Source organism: Peromyscus eremicus, chromosome X (assembly GCF_949786415.1).
Source record: "Peromyscus eremicus chromosome X, PerEre_H2_v1, whole genome shotgun sequence".
NCBI classification, from domain to species: domain Eukaryota; kingdom Metazoa; phylum Chordata; class Mammalia; order Rodentia; family Cricetidae; genus Peromyscus; species Peromyscus eremicus.
Window position 1 is genome coordinate 88,802,485 of NC_081439.1, and position 25,986 is coordinate 88,828,470.

General features: G+C 39.2%; 2 protein-coding genes across 2 annotated transcripts in view; one reads left to right on the plus strand and one right to left on the minus strand.

The window, feature by feature from the left end:
• Mid2 (midline 2) overlaps positions 1–25,986 on the plus strand; it is a 110,650-nt gene that overhangs the window by 26,711 nt on the left and 57,953 nt on the right. The window contains exon 3 of the mRNA XM_059250914.1: positions 2,171–2,266. Coding sequence (XP_059106897.1) covers positions 2,171–2,266 — 96 coding nt within the window. The remainder of the gene's footprint in view (positions 1–2,170; positions 2,267–25,986) is intronic.
• Positions 19,319–19,629, minus strand: LOC131899451 (small nuclear ribonucleoprotein G-like). The gene has a single exon (XM_059250915.1). The coding sequence runs from the start codon at positions 19,627–19,629 to the stop codon at positions 19,399–19,401; it is 231 nt and encodes a 76-aa protein (XP_059106898.1). The 3' UTR covers positions 19,319–19,398.

Consider the following 25,986-nt stretch of genomic DNA (forward strand, 5'->3'; position numbering starts at 1 on the left):
TTTAATCCCATCGCTCAGGAGGCAGAGGCAGGTGGATCTCTCTGAATTCAAGGCCAGCCTGGTCTACAGAGTGAGTTTCAGGAAAGGCTCCAAAGCTACACAGAGAAACCCTGTCTCAAAAACAACAACAACAACAACAACAACAACAACACAAAGACATGAAGGGAAACAAGAGTTAAGCTGGTCTTCAAAATTCCGTTTGAGAACAAGTGAAATCAGATTAACCACCGTTGCTATACATACATTTATATGAATATATCCTTTTTGACACATTCACAAAACAATGCCAAGGCTATTAAGGAGCCACAGCTACTTCCTAGATAGGAAAAGATTCAAGAACATGAGATCCCTCTCTTTGTCTACATCCCTTTACTCCTCAGTGTCCTTCCCATCCTCTCTTTCAATAGCATGAACTTTGAACAGCTATAAATCATAGCAACCATGGATATAGCGATGAAACAGTGGCCATGACCCTGGGAAAGAATACTACCAGAATAAGGATCTAGGAACTGGGGTATTACGTTTGGGACAGATGTGGTAGTATTGAGATAATGGATAAGAGAGTAGTATATACTGAAACCAGTTCTGGAGGGGAAGCAGCTATCAAAACTAAAATCTGGAGATAGGGAAGAATGAATGTCTATGATCAATATAGAGAGACATAATATTTTATTTTTCACTGAAGGAATGGGAGAGAGTAGCTTGTTCAACTGGAAATATGTTAGAGTTCTAAGTACTGGTACAGCTATGTTATGTTCAAAATATCTGCAGTGATTCTCATGTGAACCTAAAAGGAGCTGTGTACCAGTAAGTGACGGTAAATAGTAGACATTTTCCAGATAGAATCAGGCTTTGTGTTCGAAACTCTTGGTGTTTTGTGGAAGGAAAACTGTGCAATATAAAGTTTGATTTAGATGAATATCGCATTCCAGGTACAATATACTTTTTTTCATGAAGAGGCCTACTAATAAGTATATAATATTATAAATAAAAATGCAAAGCATTATAGAATATTGATTCAAAATTGTGGATTAGTTAGGAATCCAGGCTTCAGTCTTAGCTTTTGCTACGCATTTGTTTTATAGCTACAAAACACTTTACCCTCACTCTGTCACTCACTTCCTCCTCATTAAAATGCTAGCATATCCTTCTTTGTGAAATTGTTATAGTTCTGATACATATGAAATTGTCTGGCAAGAAGCATTCCTTCAATAAACTATAGGGCTGGGGAAACAATTCAGTTGGTAGGCTGCTTGCTGTGAAGACTCAAGTTTGATCATCAGAACCCATAGGGAAAAGCTGAGTGTGGTGGTGTGAACTTGTAACCCCAGTGCTGGAGAGGCAGAGACAGGCAGATTTCTGGGGCTCCCTGGCTAGCCAGCCTAGCCCAATTGGTGAGCACCAGGCAAATGAGTGTCCTTTTTTAAAATGCAAGGTGGGTGGCTCCTGATGAACACAATTCAAAGTTGGCCCGTGGTTTCCACAAGCGTGTACACACACATGTATATGCACTTGCATACATGTGCACCCACACAAACATGCACCTCCCATGCATACGCACATACAAATTATAGTTTTCTTAGTCTACTTAAGCATAAAAAGCATAAAAAAATTACCACCTTGTTTCTCTTGTGTTGCTGGACTTGATTTGAGAGCAAAAGGAGAGGACTACGAAATGATTGAAAAGTTAAAGATAATATAAAATTATAAAAAGTTTAGATTGCCTTAATGTCAGTAAATTCCTACATTAGCCTGCAAAGTCATGGATGTTACCTCTTCCCCAGTTGGGCATATTTACAATTCTTGGTCTGTAGCAGACATGGTAAATCTGTGAAATATGAATCTACTGAGCTGGTGGTGTGACTCAGTAGTACAGCACTTGCTTAGCATGTGTGAGGCCCCCGGTTCTGTATCCATGGAGGAGCATATACCTACAATCCTGGGACTTTGTGGGCTGAGGCAGGAGGATTGCTTTAAGTGTGAAGCCAATATGGGGTATAGAGTGAGGCTCTGTCTCACCTTTATGATATCCCCCCACACACACAAAAGAGGGAGAGAGCTCTGTCTTTTGACTGATTGATTTCCATATTACATTGATTCTCAAGTTCATTTTTCTTTTTTTCCCCCTTTCTCCTGTTTCCCACTGGCCTCATATCATCTGTGATGGCAGCAAACTCTGGAGATGAACCTTACCAACCTGGTTAAACGCAACAGCGAACTAGAAAATCAAATGGCCAAACTAATACAGATCTGCCAGCAGGTTGAGGTATGTAACAGTAATATTTGCAATTCTTTTATTGGATGTAAATTAGATGGTCTTTGGAGGGACTTTGGTTTTGCCAGACTGTAGCACAGCCATTTGGAGTGAAGGACTGAATGGTAGTGTAGATGATCTCATGCCTTTAGGAATTTTGTTCTAATAAAGGTCACAGATATGGATGATTTTTAAAATTAGTTAAATGGGTTGAGGGTAACAACAGATGAAGAGGAACTCCCTTCTTTTCAAACAGTCGGTGGTATGAGAATCATATAGGAAGTGATCCTTCATCAAAATGGATGTCATCACTTGTAAAGTCATTGCTGGACAATTTGGGAATCATGAATCCTCAGGGTAGGGTGATGCTTATTCAGTATAGCATTCTTTCTGATCATCACTGTTTCCTCCATTCCTAGCTCATTCTCCCTTCATCCCACAGCCTTGGTCTTAGCTATGCCCTCACTCCTCATCTTCTCACTTAGTTTTGATTCCCTCTACCTAGTCTTTTTGTAATCAACAAACAATATCTATGATTAAATTGTCTGTGAATTATGAACTGCTGTACAAGTGTAAAAATCTTACCAACAGTGAATGTTAAAAGAGCTTAGAAGGGGAGTTCAGTGCTCTTTGGCAGGGCAGAATAAAAGAAAGGTATTATTTCTCCCTCTTTCTCTTAAAAGCATGTATGAAACTCCATATATATATATATATATATATATATATATATATATATATATATATCATTTTGTTTTGTGTGTGTTTATGGAATAACTGATAATACTACTTAAAGTCTAAATACAGGCCGATAAAATATAGGATTTCTCATGGGCAGTGATTGGGTAAATTTTTTTCTGATTCTATATAGTCTTATAATCCACTCTTAATCTTACTTGTATGACAGATAAGTGTAAGAGATCAAGTTTGTTTTGTTTTAAGTGATGAAATAATTTTATCATGATCCTGGTTTAAGACTGAAGAATATCTCCTAAGGCAATGCATCCTTACGCATAAGTAATTCCACATTCCCAACTGATTGGTCTTCTTAAAGTTTTCGGTTTCTTTTGCTACAGTGAACATACTTAAATGATGAACATACACTAGTAATATAATCTCTGCTGGGCAGTGATCTATATAAAGTCCATGGGTACTGGTTAAACTCACATGTGAAACTGTAGAATGGGATGCTGTGGGTATAGGGAGAAGTATAAAGAATGAAAAGGCGCATTGGAGTGTTGGAAAACTGGATTCCAGACTTTCCTATTCTGTGAACTAACTGCTAACATGAGGGTGAGTCAGTTAGGACCTCTGTTTCAGTGTCCTAACCTGTGAAATGTGACGACAAAGTGACACCGTGCTTTTGGCTGCCTTTCCAGATTTCACAAGTCATGGCTCTGTCAATGGTTACTTTCTTTATTTTGTTCTTTTCCTCTACTATTTCATTCTTTTCAAGAAGGAAGAAACAAAGTAGAAAGTTATTATTTCTGAGTGGTTTTCAACCAATCAAAATCCCTCTGTGTTTCATTTTATCAAAGCTTCTGATTATGCTGTCAGATTATAGCGTAAGAAATCTATAGTGTTGAGGGGACAAGAGAGTATTGTAAGCAGAAAATTGGATACGGGATCCCTCAGTTTAGAATTTGCATGATTAACAGGGGAGTAATAGATAAGAGTGAATAAAATATGGTTAAAAATAAAACTATTCTTGTATTCATTCTAATCAAATGACTACCAAGTATAGAGAAAATAATAGGGAAAAAAAGCAAAATTGCAGTTTATCCCATTTCTCTTTCATGTTAGAATCAATCTCTCTAAAATCTCTTTTCCTGATACCTGGGAAATTTATCATTCTGGCCAGCCTCACCTAAGCATAGCATTCTTCCAACCTTTCACAGGCCGTTCTGGAAACCAGTTCTTTTGATTATTTGCTCTGCTCGTTTGAAGTGGTATCAGCAGGCCTCATAAAATAATCCATCATTGTGTTAGTAGGGGAGGATGCACTCTGGCCTTTGGATAACAGGTGATTTTTCTTTCTTTGGGTGCTGGGGCAAATGCTAGGCAAGTATTATACCATGGAGCAACATCATAGCCCAAGAAGTGATAGTTAGAAAGTAGCTTTCTGAAGTTAGCATTCAGAAGTTAACCTGTACCTTAAGTAAATCGTGCTAGCACTACCATGTGTAAGTAAAGTAAGAGAGAATCCCATGGTGATCCAGCAAAGCAGCTATTTAAATAGCACCCTTAGGGATGCTTGTTAAATCCCATTATGTGAACCACTGCCTGCTCTGGCTACACAAAAGATCAGCTTTTGCTACTACCTTTTTATGTATGGCATCATGCTAGGTACAGGAAAATAGCTTAGGCATACTATCTATACACACAGTGGCTTACACACTGTACAAATCCACTCTGATGTGGTTACACCTGTACAGGGCTATAGATGATGGAATAAAAACACTAGCTGGGATCCAACAAAGAACAGGGAGACAAAACAATAGTGTTCAACCTGAGTCTATAGTTTAGGAGTTAATGATGTCTAGTCTGTTCAGTTCAGGATTCTGTCCTGAATGAAGTTGGGAGGAGTGGTAAGGAGGTGACAGTGAATCTGGCAGGAGTTAGGGGAAAGGTTTGCAGGTGAATGTGATTAAAATACATTGTATAAAATTCTCAAAGAATTCATAATTTTTAAAGAGCCTGTCCTGGACAGGGCCCCTCCAGGAAGGTTTATGGAAGTCCATGGCTTTTCTTTATGACATCATCCCTTCTGAAAGCTTAGAGATATGCCCTTACCTTCCCCTTTAATAATAGGGTGCATCCAGACTACCTATTATACTCATTCAACACAGAGCCTGTATGTCCAAAAGGCTTCAGGACAAGCCTCAGGATTAATAATGCAGTTAAAGAAGGGACTTGAGATTTCAAAAATACTTGTAAGTACTTTATGCAGTGAAATAAATAGTAAGATAATGCTAATTATGAGAGCCAGACACTGAATGGTGTCTGGATTCCCCCCGCCCCCCATTTTATCTCATCTAGATTTGTCTGTAGAGAATGACTACTATATTCACAGTGTAATTCAAGCACTTCACATGGGCGGTGGTGGAGGATGCCAGCTACAACAATTTGGCAAGAACAGGAATAGGTTCTATCCCTGCCAAACCTGTTCCCCTTCCTTATTGTTTGCGAGTGTTTTTGTCACAGATTGACTTTTCATAAAGAGTCCATAAATACTGCCTTCCCATTCTAGTTTTTCTCTCTTCCCTATTCTCCTCAGAAAGTAAACAAAGCTGGACTCTTCCTATTATTACAGAGACAGAGATTAACATCACTCCAGATTTATTAACTGAATTGTATGTAGCTTATGCTTGAGGCTCAGCTTTCAGAATCCCAAAAATAGGTGGTTGGAAATACTTTCATTTAGGGCTGGAGAACACGGGAAAGGGGGAGGTAGATGCAGGCCCATAGCTCTCCTTTAATCTGGTTAAGGAAGGGCATGCTTTGACCTTGATACTCTGGCCACTTGAACTCTATATTTAGTTCTTTGTCCTGGCTCATCAAGCATCCTTTGTTTATTTTTCCAAAGGAAATCTCTGTATAACGCATAGCTAAGGGAAAATGTATACCAACAGATGGTTGCTTCCTTTTGACTTCCAAGACGCCACAGTTTTGTGAATAATAGGCATTCCTGAAAATTTGCCAGGGAAGGAAAATAGTTAACTACGTAGTACTCAGTGCGTCAACAGTGTTTCTTGAGCATGCACTATGTACTCAGTGTGCTGAAAGGTTTAGGGAATTCAAAAGAAACACGTGGCTGATGATCCCCAGGAACTTACAGTCTGGCTAGGGAAAGCACAGCCTGTAGCAAGAAAAGAAGAGCAGCTTGTAGCGGAGGAAGTACAAAGGAAGGTAGCACATTCCATCTCCCTTTGTCTACGTTTGTTCTGAGCTTTTAGACCCCGAGCACATCAAACAAACACATAAACAAACAGCACTTTCCTGAATATTTTGTGTGCCGCTTTCTTTTACTTCTCTCCCAAACTACCACAATATAAGGGCTAATCCACCTCAGAGGCTCTGCGGGCAAGGTGATATCATCTGTCTCCTCTCAAGCCTTTCATGGGGCTGGGCAGCACTGCAGTGTCCAGACAAGAAAGAGACAAAGAAAATGGAAAGAAAGCCTTTGGGTGCGGTGGGGGGTTGCTTCCTTGGCATTGAGGAATTGAAGCTTTATGTCTCTTACCAGTTTGTAGTTCCAGTTGCTTTTGGAAATCTTTCTCTTCGGTCTTGAAAGTTTAGGTGGCTTTATAGTCTTCATCTCTGTTCCTGTCACTTGGGTACTTGGTTTAGGGTGGGCATGAGTGTGTTTAACAGGAGCCTAGCCATTTCTCTGAGTGGAAAGAAAATGGATATTTTTAAAGGAAATCATTTTTTAAAAGCACTTTCTATCATGATTTCAGCAGTGATCCTTAAATACATAAGGTGGTTGAGCTAGAATTAAGAATAGAATCTAAACCATTTGAACACACACACTGAGGACATAATAAAAATGAATGAGTAATTACAGTGAAGTGAGTCCAATCAGGGGAATTTTTTTTTAATGAGAAAATGCATTTTAGCTAAATGCTTAAGGAGGAAAAATAACTCTCTGGAGAGGTAGGCAACAGAGCTATTAATGAAGGTGCAAATGTCAGCTTGCGGGGCGGCGGGGAGCGGGGGAGTGGTACCCCGTGCTCTTGGTGTATAACAATAAATAGAAAATGGTTCCTGCCTCTAAGGAATGTGCAGATTGGCTGAAAACCTGTCAGACAAAGTGGCAAATCAAATGTGAAGGAACCCTTGTTGTAATGAACACAAATGTATGATGACAGGCTGGCACGAAGGAAGAAACATCCAGATGTGCTCAGGGGACTTAGAAAAGAATGCAGAATGGAAATGAAAGTGGAGTTATCTCGAAAGTGAATAAATTTTTGCCAACAAAAATGAGATGAATGATTGAAGGGGCTGCATGCAGGAATATAAAGAGGCGATGGACATAGAGATATTCAGGAGACTAGAAGAACGTTGATTCCACCAAATCTAAGATTTGAGAACCATTGTAAAAAGCAAGTCTGGAGAAATAGCTTAGACCCAGAAAATGATGGGCTTTGTACGCCATGGGCAGATACAGTCTAAACTTTATTCTAAGGAATATAAGGATCTATGGGATGATTTTAAGCAGATGACTAGCTTGATAAAATCTGTGCTTAGAAAAACAGCCAAAACTGTGAGATGGTAAATGGAGCAGGAGTCATGGGTCACAATAGAAGAAAAAAAGACTACTTAGATTTTAACTGATACAGGGAAAGTCTATCACCATACTACCTTGAATCTGGAGATCTCATTTGATACAGGGAAGGATGAAGGGCCTTCTGGAGGTAGTGACAGTAAGGTTAGGGAGGAAGGGAAAAAATCAAAACATTTCTAGAAGGTAGAGTTAATATTACTTGGTGATGCTATGGGTGACTGTGTGTAAGAGAGTATTAGGATAATCCACAGATTTATTTCTTCCTTGACTGACTGACTGAACACATCTATTGCTTTTAACTAGATGAGGAAATACAGAATGAGTTCTTCTTAGACATTGGTGGTTTGGTGTGCTTGGATTAGATAGGATAGATAAGTCAGATAGGAAATGCCTGGTAAGCAGCTGCTGGCTGAATATGGATGTCAGGAGAGAGGAGGAAAGCCATCAGAAATAGAGACTCAAAATGTCAAGGAAAAAGAAGCCTTCATGATATGGAAGATTTGACAGAGTCCACTGCTACAGAGACATCAAAGAAGATACTACTGGCCTTTGAGGGAGAAGGGTGTGTGCAAAGAGGATGGAAGACAGATTTAGAGAGGTCAAGGAGAGAGCAAATTATAAGGAAATGCAAGCTGTAAGAAGTTTGATCATGACCATGAAGGAAGAAATGGGCAGGTAGTTATTATCTTTTTTACATGCAGAACAGTTGGACACATACACATATGCAATCTTCTAGCTATTTTTGTTCTTTCTCTGTGTAATAACAATAGGAATCACTAGATCTACTGCCTCCAACCATACATGTTCCACCTCCCTTCCCGATGGCATCCAGCCACCCTTCCACACAGGACTGTCTTGCCTGGCTCCAAGCCTTGATGTTGACAGCTTGCTTCCAGAAATGGTTGTGTAGGTTCTGGATTTCAGTATGCTATGGTAGCTTTGGAGCTGAATAATCTGTAGTTACACTAGCAGCATAATGTTAGGACAGAGAGCTTCTCTTAGCTCAGTTTCATCATCTACACAGTTTGTACTGATACCTTGAAAGGTAGGGTAATTCATGTAAAGCACCCGTGACTGCGCCTGGTATAAGGCCAAAGCTCCATAATGGATAGTAGAAGGAAGGGGGAGAGAGAGGGAGAGGTGGAGCAGGGAGAGAAGTAGGTAGGAGCAATTGTCAACAGTAGTAATCACCTTCGGGTGCTACACTTACTGCTAGAGAGTCCTCTCCTTGGCCTTAGGACTTGCAGAATTATTTATCACTATCCATGAGGCACAGGAGAAGGTCAATCATTCCAAAATGCTTACAATCAATTTCAAGATCAGCAAATGTATACCAGAGCTTCCCTTGGAAGGACACAGTGGTAATAAAATTGTAACACCTAAAACCTGGGTGTCTCAGCCCCATGGCTCTTAATAAACTGCAAGTAACTTTTACAAATGTGACAAACTAACATTTTGTGCTCAGTGAGCTTTTTCCCCCCCACTTTTATTTGGTAGGTCAAAGTTCACTGCCATTCTACCAGAATAACAAAAGGATTTTTTCCATTGATACTTAAGTAAACTTGTCTATTACTCTGTCCAAATTCCTCTAGATTACTGCCTCTAAGGAAAGGCAAAAGAAAAGTTGGAGAGAAGAACACATGCCTTCAGCTTGAGTAGTTTATAAAGACAGGGAGTTCTTTGGGATTTAGTGTTTGTTCGAGAAAATGTTTAGTGAGCATTTTTATAAAAGGTAGAAGAGCAAGAAAAGCATACTTGATAGCTCCCAAGAAGGACTTAGGGCTACCAGTGCCTTGTGAGAATGAAATACTCATTTTGAAACCACTGTGGAATTACAGGTGGAGAAAATAGTTTCCACGAACAATGGAAAATAAGTGCATACTGACCTAGTCGGTCTATTCAGCAGTGACTAATTCAGAGTATTACATTCAATCTTATTAAGTATATAGCAATTGACATTTAATACAGATGGAGAATCTAAATCTATTGTGCAATCTGAAGTGTGGGCACAACCTATTTTTATACTACAAAAGAAAACACTTTATAATTTTTCAGACACATAATGCATTCAATCCTTCTTCAAAACCACTTTGTGACAAAATCTGATATATTGAAGTAAAATAACAGTTTTGAGCATGTTAACTGTTGCAGTGGGGATATTTAGAGGGTATAGATACATGATGAGGTTGAAGGATAAAATGAATTCAGACTAATATTATTCCCCCACTCCTTTATCTTTAGGACAAGATTTCAAGTGTGGTTACGTCTTCTTAGCCAAGATGGTCCACATAAGCATGCATTCTCATTCTGTTCTAATATACTCCTTCAACATGACAAGCCTCATATTGTAACCCCATTGCCCATTTGCTTACTATGCTTCTCTATTTCCCATTACTCAGTTTCACAATCCCAGAATTCACTAAATGACTAGAACATTTGCCTAATTTTGACCCTTCCTGATTGCTTAACTCTTCAAAGTTTTCCTCATTCTTCATTTTCTCTTAGAACAGTGGCAATTTAGCTAAAGACCTATCGAACCTGGCTTGTACCCTTGAATACCTCTAGCTCTCCTTTTACCTCGTTTCTCTTATATCATCTCAACCAAAAGGGAAAAATTACTTTGGCCTAAAATGAAAACAACCGTTATGACAACCACCATGCATATACAGCCATTGAAACATCCTTTTTTAGCTCTGTCTTGAGAGAGCAGTCCAGCAGCATGGTATGCTTAGCAGGGACTGGGAGGAGAATCATATTTAGGTAATTTATTCTTGGCATTGTGCTAGAGGAATTCTTGTTTGCATTCTCAGTGTTTGAGGCAACCTTGTGATAGAGTAGGTGATTTCCCCACTTCCAAGCAATGAACCCAAGGGTCAGAGGAATGAGATGCCCTACTCAAGGTCACATGTCCAGTAAACTGAGATGTGGTTCTAAATCTCTGGCTCTGAAGCTCCTGTTTTCTGCACTGTACCGTGCAGCTTAGAAAGCCTATTTGTTCTCTGGCCATTGATTCGTATAAGGAGACAGCCCTGGAAAGCCCACTTTTTTTTTTCACTAAATCTCTGAATCTCTAGAAGAATAGATGGTCTGTCTGGGGACTTGGCATTCCTTAACCTAAGCCTCACTGGCACATATTCTTGCCTTTGGTCAATCTTTGGCAGCCCAGGTTAGGCCCCCATATCCTATGAGGCTGTGTTGGGGGAAAAGGAGAGAGAGAATAAAGAAGGCCTCATTATCAAACTCTTATTGCTCAGATTGTTTTAGGACCATGTACTTACTGAAAATAAGGTAGTCAGCTCTAAGTATCAGCACTATCCAGCCTATAGTCAGGCAGTTTACTATGGGACCTGGGCTTGCTTGCTGAAATTGCCTGCACTGTCCTTCTTCTAAAGGCTAGGCATCACGACAGCACAGGGTAAAAGGAGTATCTTTGAGACACAAGTTTTCTAAACAGTTTCAAAGAATTTGGCAGTAAAGAGGTGTTGCCTCAAGTATACTTAATATTATCACGTTGAAAACGGACTCTAAAAATAAACACATTACCAGTGAAAGTATTTCATTTGATTTCCTCTGCAAAAATGAATGCATTTTTTTGTGTGTGTCAGTGGTAAACTTTTGTTTTTTGATGGAATGATAATTGAGAAGTGCATGTACACTCAGGATGTTAGCTACTTACTCCTTCAGCACAGAAAGGCAACCCTACATCTCAGCCCATATGACAGTTGAACAGTATTTGGGCATGCTGTCTCTGTCCTGGTCATCTCTCTAAGAGCATATATCCCAGTACCCTTGCATTGTGCAACACATCTGTTTACTTTATAGATGACTGCCTGGGTGTTCATCTTTGTGCTTGTAGAGGAACAAGGGGTGTGTGTACTGAGATGTTTGTGTTTAAACTGGGTTGTGGGTATTGCTTTGACCCCTGGATTTTCTTTCCCTGTAAAGGGTTCTTTGGATTCATTGTTTCAGTTCCTTGGTGTTTTCTCCATAAAACCAGGAACAATAGAGAACTTGGCATTTTGTTTCTTCTAATCTAAAATATTATCTCTCCCATGAGAAGCTGACTTGCCCCCAACAATTTCTCCTTTTCCATATACCAAGCCTATTTCACGTTCTCCTCCATAAAACCAAAGGCCCAAAACGGTTTTGGAATAATTGTAAGCATGTGAAATTTTAGCTCAAAGATTTCATTGTAACAATTGGAGTCCATGTTACATAGAACCACACTGTTCCACCCTTTGCTCATCAAATGCAATCTGTGTACAAGTGATCATGCATTAGCATCAGTCAGCAGGCATCTGAATGTCCAAAGATGTCTTAGTAGTAAGATCTCAGGTCCAGGGACAATCTTAGGACATAAAGTGGCAAGACTAGGCAGGGAAGGATGACAATGGTGGATGGAGAGAAGCAATGTGTAAAGGAAGAGGAAACAAAGCAAGCCATTCATTTATTTTCTACTGATCCTACTACAAAGTTCTTGCCAAGTTCCTCGGGGGTGTTCTAGCAACTGAAGAGCCCTGAGTCTTTCAGCCCTCTGGGGGCTCTTCTGGGTTTCTGATTGCTGTATGGTCACCAGCCAAGAGATCCAACCCAATTCAGGAAGATTCCATTGGCTTTCTAATGGAATGGAACTTAATGTTGTTTTTGATAGCCTAGATTGGATGCTGATATTTAAGAAGCAAACATCTGATATCACAGATGAGTAGGCAAATTGCATACTGCTTGTTTGCCAGAGAATAGAATTAAGCACCTTTATGATTTCACACTCCATTTCTGTTAAAGCCAGGATATTGGCGGCAAACCATCTGAAAAGAGCCCACTGACTTACAGTGAGTATTGCCAAGTTCCATGCTAACCTAGTGACATGGTAGACTGGAAGGTAAAATCAAATGATGCTCTTGGAGGATGGGGATGGGGCTGGTGTTGATAATTTTGTGATCTTTTATTTTTTTTTAAAGACAAGGTCTCACTATATAACTCAGGTTAGCCTGGAACTTACAGTGTAGCTCAGGCTGGCCTCAATTTCACAGCAATCCTCCTGTCTTTAGCCTTCTAAGTGCTGGAATCACAAGTTTGAGCCACCACTTTGTACTTTGTACTTAAAATAAACTCCTCCAGTGAGACAGTAAAACTTCAACCACTTTTTCCCTCTGTGGACTTTTATCAAAAAGCATCCATTAAACTCCATTGTGTGTCTAGCTTTGTGCTAAGTGCTATTGGGGATTGTAACAGGTGTCTTAAGTCATGATGCTCGTCTTTAAAGACTTTATAGTCTAATTAGCAGAGCCTACGATATAAAACAGCAGTGAGCACTAAAAATAGGAGTTCATGACAGCAGGATTGAGAAAGGCTAACATTCTTATTACCATCAACAATAGATAACACTTATTAATATTTAATATGCACCAGGTAGTGTGCTAACTACTTTACATGTATTATTTCATTTAATCCTCTCAAATACCTCTGAGATAGGCACTTTTATTATCCTTAGTTTTCATTTGAGAAAATTCTGCTGAGATAAGGGACTTGCTCAAGGAGTGCAATAAAAGATGGGGCATGGAGGGACCTGGTCACAAAGGATTGTAAAATAATATTAAGAAGTTTGGAATTTACCCTAAGGTCAGAGAGAAGCCAACTGATATTTAGCATGGAACTATTTAAAGCATGGAATTAATGTGTGTGTCGGGGGGATTAAATTATTCTGTGTGACTACTGGATTAATAATTCTGCAGGGGAACTAGGGATATATCTTAGTGATGGACTGCTTGCTTAGCATGCATAAGACCATGAATCCAACCCTAGTATTGGATCGAGGGAGAATGTACCATGAAGATAAAAAACTGGAGCAGACTAGTTAGGGAATGCTGTGCTTGGTACATGATGCCCTCAGTACACATTTCTTGGATGGGTAGATTAATTTAACAAAGATGCTTTGTTAGATTTAGTGGGGTAATAATTAGAAAGGACAGAGGAAGGAATGAATTGGAGTTATACTTAGCAAGTGAAATATATGGAATGTCATGATTCATTGGATGTACAGACAAGAAAAAAGAGACAGTTCAGAACAATGAATGCCAGTGTTTCTGAGGAGTTAATCATGTGGCACTTCATTCATTACATTTAAGGACATTAGGGAAGATTTAGATTTAATGGGAAGGAGATGAGTTCAACTTTGGAAACACAGTTTGTAGTGCCCATTTTTAGATAAACAACAAGAACAAAAAAATCCAGTAAGTAATTAAGTATATGGGTTCAGATTTTAGGAGAGGTTTGGGATGGAAATATAGATAAGGCAAAATAAGGATCTTTTTCAGTGTAATAGACTTATTCTTCAGTTGGATTTGCTGGGCTGAAGATGGCTCAGTAGTTAAGAGCACTTTCTGTGCTTGCAGAGGACCAGAGTTCAATTCCCTGCCACCACATTGTGGGGCTCAGAACTACCTATAACTCCAACTCCAAGGCATCCGATGCCCTCTTCTGGCTTCTGTGAATATCTGCATGCACACATAAACCTAATTTTTAAAAATCTTTTAAAAATTGGATTGTGCTAATGATTGCATAAGTCTTTAAACATATCCAAAGCCATTAGATTGTTGACTTAATAAAAAATTAGATGTATTGATTGTATGGGATGCAATTTATATCTCAATAAAAATAGGCAAGAAACTAGCATTCAGTGGCAATTGAAGCCTTAGAAATAGATGAGATCAGGCTGGGTGGGCATGGTGATATGCACCTGCAATCCCAGACACTTAAGAGACTTGTGGGAAGATTGAAAGCTCGAGGTCAGCCTGCCTTATTTAGTGAGACATTGTCTCAAAATAAAGTAAAAAAGGGTGTAGCTCAGTGGTAGATTGCTTGCCTCATGTGTGAAAACCCTAGATAAATCCTTAATACAGGAGAAATAAAAAGAAAAACCAACCACCCATACCAAAACAAGGCAAAAATCTCAACCATGAAAACACCAAAAATCGAGTCTGCAAGAATGCCAGCATTCTAAGAATACTGGCATTTAAGATGTGTGTGAAGGAGCTGGAATGTTAGGAAGAAAACTGAGACTGGTGTCATGGAAGCTGAGGGAAGACAGACTTTCTAGAAGAAGTAAATGGGTTTTCAGGGTTTGAGATGATATGAAAACAAGCCTCTTTAAATGCCAGTGGAAATTAACCAATTGTCAGAGAGAGACTGAAAGGCAGGAACAGGGAAGAGTATTGACTGCATAAGTGAGGAACACCAAAAGAGGAGACAATGAGATCCAGAGCTCAGGAAGAGGGTGGGCTTTCTAGAGGGACATACCCCTTTCCTTTCCCTAAAAGACAGAAGGAAGGGAAAATGGTTGAAGAGCGATGCTTGTTGGGTGTTTTGTGATATAATTTTTATTTTTTTCTCTGAAGTAGGAGTGCCATGATTTTGCTGCAAACAAACATGGAGGTGCTGGGACTTGAGGTTTGAAGACTGGACTGCTGTGCTTATAGCTGGGCACCACAAAATTAAAGGGGAGTTAGTTTCTTCATAGGCCACACATGTAGAAGACCATGGGAATGAATAATGTTTTCCAAGGGGAGGCCACTGATTAGATGAGAAGAGTTTGGGAGCTTGTGGAATTCTCTACACAACTAACCTAATCAAACTCTCTGTCTCTGTCTCTGTCTCTGTCTCTCTCTCTGTCTCTCTGTCTCTCTGTCTCTCTGTCTCTCTCCTCTTCCCCTCAATCACTATCTGAGATAGGGCCCTCATGTAGCTGGATAGTATGCAGCCAAGGATGACCTTAACTTCTGCCTCTGCCTCCCAAGTGCTGGGATTGCAGGTGTGTGCCAGCTCACCCAGTTTAAATGGTGGTGGGGCTAAAACCCAGGACCTCGTGCAAGCTACGCAAGCACACTACCAACTGAGCTACATACTCAGCCCTTCCATAAAACTTTCTGCCACATCTGAAATGATTTTACTTTTTATAGTTAAGACATTAATACACCTGACATTATTTTAGGATATATGACGTCTTGAAATTTACTACCAGGGAGATAGTTACCGTGTAAAGGCCATTTGTTAAAATATAAAAAGTCCTTTTCTCATTAAATGGGTGTGTTGCCTTAGTCATATATTGAGTCTTCATGTGGACTTAATCCTAATTCTATACTGTTTTCTGTCCCATTGATTTAATTTTCTACTCATCTGCCAATGCTTTATTATTTTAATTATAGTGGTTTTAACAATTGGACAGGGCATGATGGCACACACCAATAATCTTTGTACTTGGGAGGCTGAGGCAGGATCATCATGACTATACCACCAGTCTAGGATACATAATTCAGGCCAGTCAGCCCTATATAGGGAAAGCTTGTCACAAAACAAACCAGAACAAAACAAAACATATTTAGTATCTGGTATCTGTTTTCCTATTGTTTAGGTACTAGTTTTAAAATATGAAATACAAAATACTCCTATCCAGTTATAAGTCATACTCAGTTTAGGTTGTAATTATTATCTTATTACAATTGCATATTAATTTTTGGAAGAAATACATTTTTATGATGTGAGGTTTTTCATCAAGGAACCTGATAATAGTACATCTCTATATTTTTCAGTTGTTGTTTTTGAAATCATTTCTTTAATATTTTTTTCCAAATAGATACTGTTCCCCTTTGTTAAATCGAATCCTAGGTGTTTTATAGACCTGTTGGAAATGTGTTACTTTTTCATTTTCACTTTTAAAAAGCATGTGGAGAAAAGCTTTCGATTTTGTGTGTTTTCTTGCTGTACTGATAATTTTAGATCTATAGTAAAGTAGTCTCTTGGATTACCCAAGATGCTTTTATCTTCTTTACAAAAATACATCAATTACTTCATTTTCTTTTGCCTCAACCCAACATCAAGAGCTATGATGTCAGATATTCTCACTTTGTCTGTGATTTTACTGGAAAGGGCATGTCACCTTTAGCATGTTACCATCTAGTATGGTGTTGGTGATTTGTTTTGAGCATCTTCAAGCAACTTTTTTTAAAAAAGAAATAGAGTTTTCATTTGGTTTGACTACTGAATTTTTTTAAATTTTAGAATGTGTTACTATAATTTCATATGTTGGTAAATTTTCTAATGTTAAGTCATTCTTTTATTTCTAAAATGATACTTTATTTCTTTGTTGCCATGTTAAAATTAATTTTTAAATGCAGTTAGAATTTTTTATATATATTGAGAAGTGAAATAAATCTATAGTCTTACTATTTTTGATTATCTTTTTTGGCTTTGAGTATTGTGATATTATACTAGATTCACCAGATGCATTTGAGGTCTTTTTATCTTTATCTGTGGTTTTAAATGAATACAATGATGTGGAACTAATCTGTTCTTTCAAGAGACTCTAGAATTCAGCACTCCAACTGTCTGGACCTGGAGCCTATTAAAATCTTCACGTAACTTTCCAATCTTGAGTAAAGTTAGTAGTCTCTTAATATTTTTTACTTCTTCTAAATACTACCTAAAATTAGGTAGTATTTCAATAATTTTTCAACTATGTGTCATAAGTTTACATGTAATATTCCCTTGTAATTACTTTAGTATCTATCCAGTAGTGTGTTGGAACTGGCTGCCAGTTCTATGCCATTCCTTTGCATTTGGGGCTTAGTGGCTACACACTGGTGCTTCAAGTCCACCTTAGTGGAAATTTTATACTATAAAAACAAGTAAGTGCCTTAAATTGTGACCGACTGTTGTATCTTTACCAGCCCACTATTTATTGTCTATAGCTATGGGCATCTCTCCCTTTCTGTTGTTACTATTGTATTTTTTTGTGTGTATGTATGTATGTATGTATATGTATTTTTGAGACAAGATCTCACTATGTAGCAAAGATTATCCTAGAATTCTCTGTGTAGACCGGGCTGGCTTTGAACTCAGAGATTTACTTGCCTCTGTCTCTGGAGTGCTGGGATTCTTTCATTCCTTTTTCATTGAGCTTTGAAAGAGCCACTTTTTATTTTAGTTATGATTATAGTTATCTATGGTGATTTCATTAATGTCACCTTTTTAAAAGTGAATTTCCTCTCTTTATTTACTTTGATTTCCTTTTCCATTTTTTGAGTTAAATTGTTAATTTATCTATTATTTTATAGTCTCTTGAGTCCAATTTTAACAGTATCCAATAGATGTTTTGTATTAAGACTATGTCCTTGGGTCTAGAGAGATGGCTCAGTGGTTAAGAGCACCAGCTGCTTTTCAGGATCTGGGGTCAGTTCCCAGCACCTACATGGTAGCCAACAACCTCCTGTAACTCCAGTTCCAGAGGATCTGATGCCTTCTTCTGCTTATGACAGCCCCAAACAGACATGGTGCACAGATAGACGTGCAAGCAAAACGTCCAAACGCATAAACTTTAAAATAAGACTTTGCTCTTTAATTATTTTCTATAGAATTAACAATTTCAATTTTGATGTTTTTACAGTTATTTAAGAGCCTGTTTCTTAATTTACAAGCAGTTAAGGATTTGGAAATTTATTTTTTGTGATTTTTAGTTCTCTTTTGCAGAATAAAGATCATAGATGATGGAGTTTAAATTCCATACTGTTTTAATGTAACTTTGTTCTTTGTGACTGAATTTAAGAGAAGAATGCAAAATTTCTGTAAGCTACAAAATTCTCAACTCAGCTACTATATTGATTTATTGATAGTTTTATTCAAGTATTTAAATTCTTATTTATTTGTTTGTGTATGCACATGTGTATGTGTGTGGGGATGGAGGCCAGAGGAGGATATTGGTGTCCTGCTCTGTCACTCTTTGCCTTATCTCCTTGAGACAAGGTCTCTTTGTGAATCTGGAGCTTGCCATTGCTCAGCTAGGCTGACTGGCCACTGAGCTCTGGGGTCCCAACTGTCTGCGCCCCACTCCTCAGTGCTGGGACTACAGCTGTTCATTGCCCAGCCTAGCTTTTATGTGGGTGGTGGGGCTCCAAACTCAAGTCTGCACACTTACAAGCAGCAAGTGTTCTTATCTCTTGAGCCATCTCCTCAGCCCTCTTATTTTTTTGTTACTTGATCTGTTTTATACTGTAGCTCTATCTTTCCCCCTTATCATTTCTCTTTGTCCTTTCTTCCACTCTTTTATAGGCTCGGGATGGAACCCTGGGCCTCTTGAATCCTAGACAAGTGTTATATCACTTAGTTACAGCCCCAGGCTTTTTCTTATTTTTAAAGTATTTATTTCCTATATCAGTAACTTTCAATTTAGAGTTATTGAATTGTGTTGTCAACAATCTCAGATTATTGAGGAAATTCATACTCTCATACCAAAAATATACCAGCAAGCAGGTGGGACTTTCTTTCATGTTTTCCTTTACCATGCAATTGCAGAATGAGATCAAATTCAGTCATTTACACCTAGCCCTTTTGGTCAACTCTCTAGTAGAATAATAGATATTGAATTCCAACTAAAGTTGAGAATAGGACCTACCAATTGGTTTAGGGTGTGTACTGACAAATATGTGTTATCCTGTAGGACTAGCCTCTTCTTATAAATATGACAGTTGAGTTTTCCAGACTTGAGTTGCTTCCATACAGAAAGAAATCAGTGAAATAAGAAATAGTTTCAATTGAACAGTTGAATGTCCTCATGTTAGACTGTCTTTCCTAATTCCCGTAACCTCTGCATTCTCCAAGTATCTCCCTTTCTGTTCTACCCAGCGATGTTCTAGTCTTCTGTGTGTCCAATGTTTACTTCACAATTTGTTTTTTTCTCTCTTTTTTTTTAATATCACAAAAGTTTATTTAGCAAAAAGTTTCATATGAAAATGTACATGACCCAATTCTACACCCCAATCAAACAGTCCTTAGGGGAAGGATGTGGACTCCTCTGCTGAACAGCCATTGTTTAGACTCTTTCCAAGGCTTCTAACATGATGATGCTGTTTCCTCGTATGACTACCATGCTGATGTTATTCTGTTGCCCACTAGTTGCCATTTCCACACACTCATCAATCACAAGATTCATAAAGGGATCAAAGCCCCATAGTATTCCTTGTACATGTTGGCCACCATTTAATTTCAATGATAACTTCTTGTCCATAAATTTCTTCAGCTCAGGAGGGTGGGCCTCGCTCATGGCAACCTTTCAGCAGACTCAGTACAGTGGAAAAGCCACAATTTATTTTCAATGACCTGAAATTCACAGTGCTGTGTAAATGAATGAAATACCATTTTACAAGGACCTGCATTTTTATAATGGACAAGATAAATGCTACCACCATGGTTCTCTCTCCTGCAGTAGACTCCAGCATCTCTAGCCTGTGTAGTTATGGCTGCCTTTGATCTTGCTGGTTAGCCCAGGGTAGCCTCTAATTCAAAATCATCTTGCTTCAACAAACTGAGTGCTAGGATTACTGGTGTACACCACCATGTCCCAGTTTCATTTAGCATTTTGAGACAGAGATTCATGCAGCCCAGGCTGAACTGGAGCTCATTTTTAGCCAAGGCTAGCCTGAACTCCTGACCCTCCTGCCATTGCCTCCCAAGTGCTGGGATGATGGGCACAATCTACCATGTCCAGCTCAATGTTTTTTTTTAAGACAATAGAAACAGTGCATAGCGCAAATGAGTGTTTCTATTTTTCCACTATAAAACATGATGATTATTCAAGTATGTGTGGCCTTTGAAAATCCAATACCAAATTCTTCTTCATACATACCAGATTACAATAAGTCAACTGCAAAGGTACTTCTTTTTTTTTTTTTTTGGTTTTTTGAGACAGGGTTTCTCTGTGTAGCTTTGCGCCTTTCCTGGAACTCACTTGGTAGTCCAGGCTGGCCTCGAACTCACAGAGATCCGCCTGGCTCTGCCTCCCGAGTGCTGGGATTAAAGGCGTGCGCCACCACCGCCCGGCCCAAAGGTACTTCTTTATATAACTGGTGAAGATAAACTATGGAACAGGCACTAGATTCTAGTATTAAGAAATTGTGTCAATCCTTATGCAATAAAACATATTTTTGAGGTGTCAACTAAAGTAGTGGGGAATGAAATCATTTCTTGCTTTGAAATACTGCAGCAGAAAGGGAAAAGAACAAATCGAACCAACAGAAATGTTGATGGCTTTTGAAGCTAAAGGATGAGCAATTGGGGTTTCATCATGCTGTCTAGCTTGAGACGTGCTTCGACAATTTCACAACAAAACTGTTGAAGATGGCAGTAATGTTTTCACTGCAACCAGTTACAAACTGTCAAAATGTATAAGGAAAGCGTTTTAGAGCTTTCCTTACCCTCTTGTCAGTCAAACTCCCTAGATCTTACGTTTTTTAATCAAAGTCCTGTATCACCACTCCAGTACTAGCTCAGTCTTCTCCTATGCCCACTGTACCTTCCTTTGTGCCCATTGTTTAACACCCTCCATTGCGGAGAATTTGATAACAGAGAAATAGCTAGGTACAGGCTAAACCACATTGACAGTCTAGATCTAGCCCATGGGAAACTGGATAGTAGTAGCTCTGTCCTTTGCTAGGAAGTCTGTTTGGAATATGGCTCTGAGGACATGAGATCTGAACTTGGTAAGAAATCACAGACATGAAGTATCATCATTTATTCAAATCAAAGTAAGAGAGTAAGTTAGCTCCCTACCCAAATAAGGGCAACCCAAACTTTCTGGTTCTAGCTTATTAAGTGGAAGAAGGCTGATTTATCTCGTTTTATAGCATGGAAGTAATGTCTGAGTAATAGCTTAAACTTTTAAATTATTTAGAAACATGTTCTCATGTTCAAGTACATGAGTGTGTGTGTGTGTGTGTGTGCCCCCCCACGTGTGTGTACACCAGATGGAGGCTCCAGTGTATGCCAAATAACTACGAAAAGATTATGGAGAGCTGAGAGATAGTTCACTGGACACAGTGCTTGCTGTGCAAATGGGAGGGACAGAGTTCAGAACCCCAGAACCCACCTAAAAGGTGAGAAGTCATGGTAGTTAACTGTAATCCCACCACTCAGGAGGCAAAGACAGAGGATCCCTGGAACAAGCCAGCTAGCTAGACCAGCCAGAATTGGCAAACTCTTGGTTCAATGAGAGACCTTGTCTCAAGAAAAAAAACATGGAGAGCAATTGAGGAACGCACTCAGTATGAACTTCAGAACTCCACATGCGTGTGTGCCTGCACGCATGTGAACATGGACACACACATTTGTAATATACATTTTTAAAAAGTTATGAGAGCAACCATTTTCAGTGCTAAACCAAAAGCTGAAATGTGAGCCACCCTGTGTTACAGTAAGACAAGTAGGATCATGAATCAAAGCCTGAATTTCAGCTTTGGGCAAAAGAAGTGTTGCCTGTTTTCAATCCAGCACAGCAAGTTGGAGTGAGAGAGGAACAGGGAAGGCAAACCATATTTATTTAACTCCTACTATGTACTAGGCACTGCGAGGTCCCTATCTCTATTAGTTCATTTGTTTTTCACAACTGCTTCTGAGATAGTTAGTGTTATTTCTGTTTTACAGGTCAGAAAGATAAGCTCAGAGATAAGTGACTTGTTCAAGGTCATCGGTCTTATAAGTTTCAAAGCTGGGATCTAGACAATCCTACTTGACTTCAAATACGGAGCTCTTTCTGCTTGCCTCTGCTGCCTCCTGGGGTAGAAAAAAAAGTGCTAATAAAACACAGAAACAGCACATGAAAATCCTCAAAAGAATGAGGGGCAGTTTTCCCAAATAATAGTTTTAGCTACAAAGAGCATGATCAAAGGGCAGGACAGCTTTGATGGTTCCAATGGTACATGGGTGAGCTGGGGATGTAGTTACATTGCTAGAATTGCCTGCCTAGTGTGCACAAATTCTTGGGTTCAATGTCCAGCACCGAATAAGATCCTAGTACTTGGGAGGCAGAGGCAAGAGGATCAGAAGTTTAGGGTAATCCTTAACTACACAGTGAGTTTGAGCTCCCACTGGGCTACGATACCTCGGGAAAAAAAAAGAAAGAAAAAGAAAAAGAAAGAATGGGAACATAGATGTCTGTTTTGGAATTAGGCAGCCCAGCTTGTGTTGGAACCAACACTTGCTAGCTTATGTGATTTTGATAGTTCACTTTACCACTCTGGGTCTCAGTTTTATCATCCATAAAATGCAGGCATTAGTATCTGCTCCATATACCTCATGGATGTTGTGAAGATAAATATAGACATGAAATATCTCCATGATGACTCTACAGAACTGTTAATCTCCCCATGCTGTTACTAGGTAGATATAGGTGAATAAGGTTAAGGATGTAACTAAGGACAAATTTATATGGAAAAGAAGCTCTATAAAGGTAATCTTTTGGTTAGCAACTATTGGGGTGGGGAGACACACGTTTACTTGCCTTGCCCTACTGGTGGTGGTTCAGAGAGTTACGTAATATGAACATTATACATGCAAATACACATATATGGACACAAATACATATATATGGCTTTTCACTGCAAGGCAACAGTTTGTGGGATCCCTGGGTAAGCCTATGTTATCCTGTGACTCCGGTAGCACTTTTATAGTACCAGAGTTGCTGTTATTTTGATAATCAATCCACCTTCCTACCCCAATGCCAGGCAGGCTAATAGGTGGATTCCCTGCTATGCTACATAGAATGGAGATTGAATGGGGCAGGTATACATTCATTGATGTGTTACCAAGTATTTTTAATGAGCCTCCTGTATGTATATAGATATGTACTCTGCTTGCATCTCAGAGCACAGAACAGATGGAATCCCCTCCCTCCAGAAGCACCATAGAAGAGACTAAAGCTAAATGCAATTGCAGTGTTATATTTTTTTGTAAGTAAGAGAATATGTTAGTTACCTTTCTTTCTTTGACACCTATTTCTTCTAGATTCCAGCTAATATCTTTTGGCCTCAGAGCCTGGGGATTGTGTTAATTATGGGGTAGCCCAGAGCAGAAAAACAAGTTTGTACCAGCCAAATTCCTTTCTAGCTAACCATATGAAATGTAATTGGTGTTTTGTCAGAAATCAGTCGTTGACCTCCCTCCTGGCATAGCCCTTTTGCTCTGAATAATAATAGTAAATAGGTAAAGGTGTGGTTCCTAGTAGGGAGAGAGTGAATCCCTCTTGGCAGTGACCTTTTGTTCTGAACGATGATGAGAAGTATGATGGCGTGGCAGTAGGGAAAGAGTCTATCTTATTTTTAGAGGCAGAGCTAACCCTGTCCTACAGCTTGGAGGTCACTGCATTTGAGAATGAGATCAAGAGGTGTAGATGTAGAAAGAGTAAGAGAAGGGACCTGAGAAATCTCAGGGAAAAACAAATCATGCATGGCCCACTATGTTCCAGAAAACAAAGCAGATTATATTTTTAAACTGAATAAAAGTAATTCAGATGATAAAACAGTACTTGCTTGATTCTGCAGATGTAAATTCTATACCAGTAGGAGTCACTGTTATCATCATTGACGTAGTGGTAAAATAAGACAAAGCAAAAGAAAACTGACACTTAGCATACATTAGAAAATATATAAGATGATTTAATTACATCATTTAATAAACATATACAAACCTTCTGAGACTAGGTGTTAGTATTGTCCTCTATAGAGGAGGAGAAACTGAGGCCACTTCTTGTTAGAGAGGCTTACCTAGCAGTATGTTTTGCTTTAAGGAACATTTTTAAAAATCCATTTCCAATCTTAGTTAAATTTTGTTTTTCAGTTTGTCACCCCACGATTTCCAGGGAACCTTTCTTCCTTTACATTGCCCTTAGAAACTTTCACTTAAAACATGTTCTGGATGATGTGCACATATGTATGTATGTATATATGGACAGACATCGATATATTAATATAGATCTGATTCTTTTTCTCTTTTTTTTTTGGTTTTTTGAGACAGGGTTTCTCTGTGTAGCTTTGCGCCTTTCCTGTATCTCGCTCTATAGACCAGACTGGCCTCGAACTCACAGAGATCTGCCTGCCTCTGCCTCCTGAGTGCTGGGATTAAAGGTGTGCACCACCACTGCCCAGCCTGATTTCTTTTTTTTATCATTAATAAAATTTTATTTTTTTTATACTTTTAGCTTTCTGACATCTCTCCATTCTTCTACAGGCTTTCCCTGTCATTTCTAAGCATTTAAATAGGAAACTAAACCTTTATATTTCATACCGTTATAAAAATGCTCTTTTATTTTATTTTTTATAAATATTTTTATTTTATAATTAATTTAATTTTACATATCAGCCACGGATTCCCCTGTCCTCCCTCCTCCCACTACCCAGCCTTCTCCCCACCAGTTCACCCCCCATTCCCACCTCCTCCAAGGCAAGGTCTACCCGGGGATTCAGCCCAGCCTGGTAGATTCAGTTGAGGCAGGTCCAGTCCCCTCCTCCCTGCACCAAGGCTGAGCAAAGTGTCTCAGCATAGGCCCTAGGTTCCAAAAAGCCAGCTCATGCACCAAGGACAGGTCCTGGTCCCACTGCCTGGGGGCCTCTTAAACAGTTCAAGCTTATCAACTGGCTCATCAACTGGCTCACTTATCCAGAGGGCCTGGTCCAGTTCCATGGGGGCTCCTCAGCTATTGGTTCACAGTCAGCCTGATTCTTTTTCTTAACTCATCACCATCAAGTGCACTAGTCTTTCCTACCATATGAAGTAGTTGAGACCTTTGCAAGTATATCCTCAAGACATATTTGTCTTTTGTCACAGACTTGGAGACTATTCTGAGACTTCCTATCTCAGTGATGTGCTCAAACACAACTCCTCAGGTTCTTGTCCTTGGGGCTCTGCCCTGGTCTTTCTCTATCCTCTCTCTTTACTCTTGACCTGACTGACCCATGTAGCTTAGAGGAATGTGCTTTCTGCTTTAGCTGATTTCATATTTCTGCTTGGGTTTTGTTTTTTTCTGGTGATTATCTGCCTTTTCTGAACATGGAACAAGGACTTTGGTTTTTGTCATCTGAAATCCACTGATTCTGAAAGAATCATTTCTTTCTCTGAATAATTCCCTTCTTGTCCTTAGGTGTTAGACTTGGAATTTCCCTGGACCTTCTAGTAGAGATTGCTGGCTCTGAATGTGTGTAGGGAATATTTGGATGCTGTATCCTTCTTCTGGAGACAAAGGTCTTGGGGAAGAATGCTTATGATAGATGTGAGTGCAAAGAACATCTAAATTTTCCCTGCAGCTCAGTCTGAGACAAAAGGTATAAACTTTTCTTCACTTGCCATGCCTTTCCCTCCTTCTATCATTCTGGAAATCACAGGCAGGACAGCTTTGAATAAAGCTTAACTAGAAGTCAGACGCTGTTTCTGGTACTGCCACTGCCACCCATAAGCTTCCTGAACTCAGGCAGAGCAGCATGTGGACACCTCTACTACCTGTTGTACTGCAATTTCCTGATCATACACATTTCATGTGTTGAACTATCAGCTTCCTGAAGGTGGTGGCCATGGCTTTGCTATAGTCATTTTGAAAACTACAATTCCTAACAGTTCTTTCTGATCCATCCATTTC

Bases quoted from the DNA above. Each gene is read 5' to 3' on its own strand.
- LOC131899451 (XM_059250915.1), bottom strand. From the start codon at position 19,629: ATGAGCGAGGCCCACCCTCCTGAGCTGAAGAAATTTATGGACAAGAAG.